At 47.7% G+C, this 863-nt stretch overlaps 1 protein-coding gene across 1 annotated transcript; it reads right to left on the reverse strand.

Annotated features, from left to right (window-relative positions):
- Positions 1 to 206: 206 nt before the first annotated feature.
- pmchl (pro-melanin-concentrating hormone, like) lies at positions 207 to 648 on the reverse strand. Its single transcript, XM_041811575.1, has one exon. It carries the CDS (start codon positions 603 to 605, stop codon positions 210 to 212), a length of 396 nt encoding a protein of 131 aa, XP_041667509.1. The 5' UTR covers positions 606 to 648; the 3' UTR covers positions 207 to 209.
- Between the last annotated feature and the right edge of the window lie 215 nt (positions 649 to 863).

Below are 863 nucleotides of genomic sequence, written 5' to 3' on the forward strand. Positions count from 1 at the left end.
TTTGGATCTTAACTGATCAACAACACAACTAAACCACCATATACAAAGGTCATCAAAGACAACAAATATGCACAAGACATAAGGCAGAGTTTAATGACTTTAATTCTTAAATCTGCACATTTTTTATATAGATACATAGAATAGATTATGATACAGCAAAGAGAGCTGCTGCTCTGCTCTTCTACCGGCACCAGGATCAGCCGACGTCTTCAGACCTCCCAGCAGGGCCGGTACACCCGTCCCACCATGCACCTCATGGTATCCCTCCTCAGGATGGGGATGTTCAGGTCCTGGCCTGCTCCTCTGTGATCGATGACCTGGCTGTCGTCATCGGCTCTGCGCTTGTAGAGAGACACGCCGCTGTGCATCCTCAGGTCCTTCCACAGGCTTGGGTCGGCAATGACGATCACCCTCTGGTTTCTGGTTCTGCCGGCATCCACGTCGGTCAGGCTGCTTTCTGAGCCCTCATCGCTCAGCAGCGAGGCAAAGGCATCCCCTTCCAAGGAATTGTCTTCGGTCTTAGCCATGGGTAATGCCACAGACAGAGCGAAACACTCAAATATGAGTGCTGAAGCGAAGATGACGGGCATGACTGAAGGTCTCATGATGGCTGCAGGGCTATATCTTCTTGACGATGTTCTCTCCAGAGCTGCTGCTTTTACGTTCTTCTATCTGTGAGGTCTTATCTTGTGCTTTTATATCATTTTGGATGCGCTAAATTGGCCACGTTAAATTGTTTTTCCGTTATCTCATCTCCTGTTGTGTTGAGAAAATGAGTTAGGGGGCATCAGAAGGCCATTAGATTCCCCACATGCCGTGTTGAAGAGTGTTGTTTTGCTGGGAAGTTGATTAAAACCATCTTT

The sequence above is a fragment of the Cheilinus undulatus genome, linkage group 17 (genome assembly GCF_018320785.1).
Source record: "Cheilinus undulatus linkage group 17, ASM1832078v1, whole genome shotgun sequence".
NCBI lineage: Eukaryota > Metazoa > Chordata > Actinopteri > Labriformes > Labridae > Cheilinus > Cheilinus undulatus.

What these genes read in the sequence shown, in the direction of transcription:
- pmchl (XM_041811575.1), bottom strand. Translation starts at nt 605, where the DNA reads ATGAGACCTTCAGTCATGCCCGTCATCTTCGCTTCAGCACTCATATTT.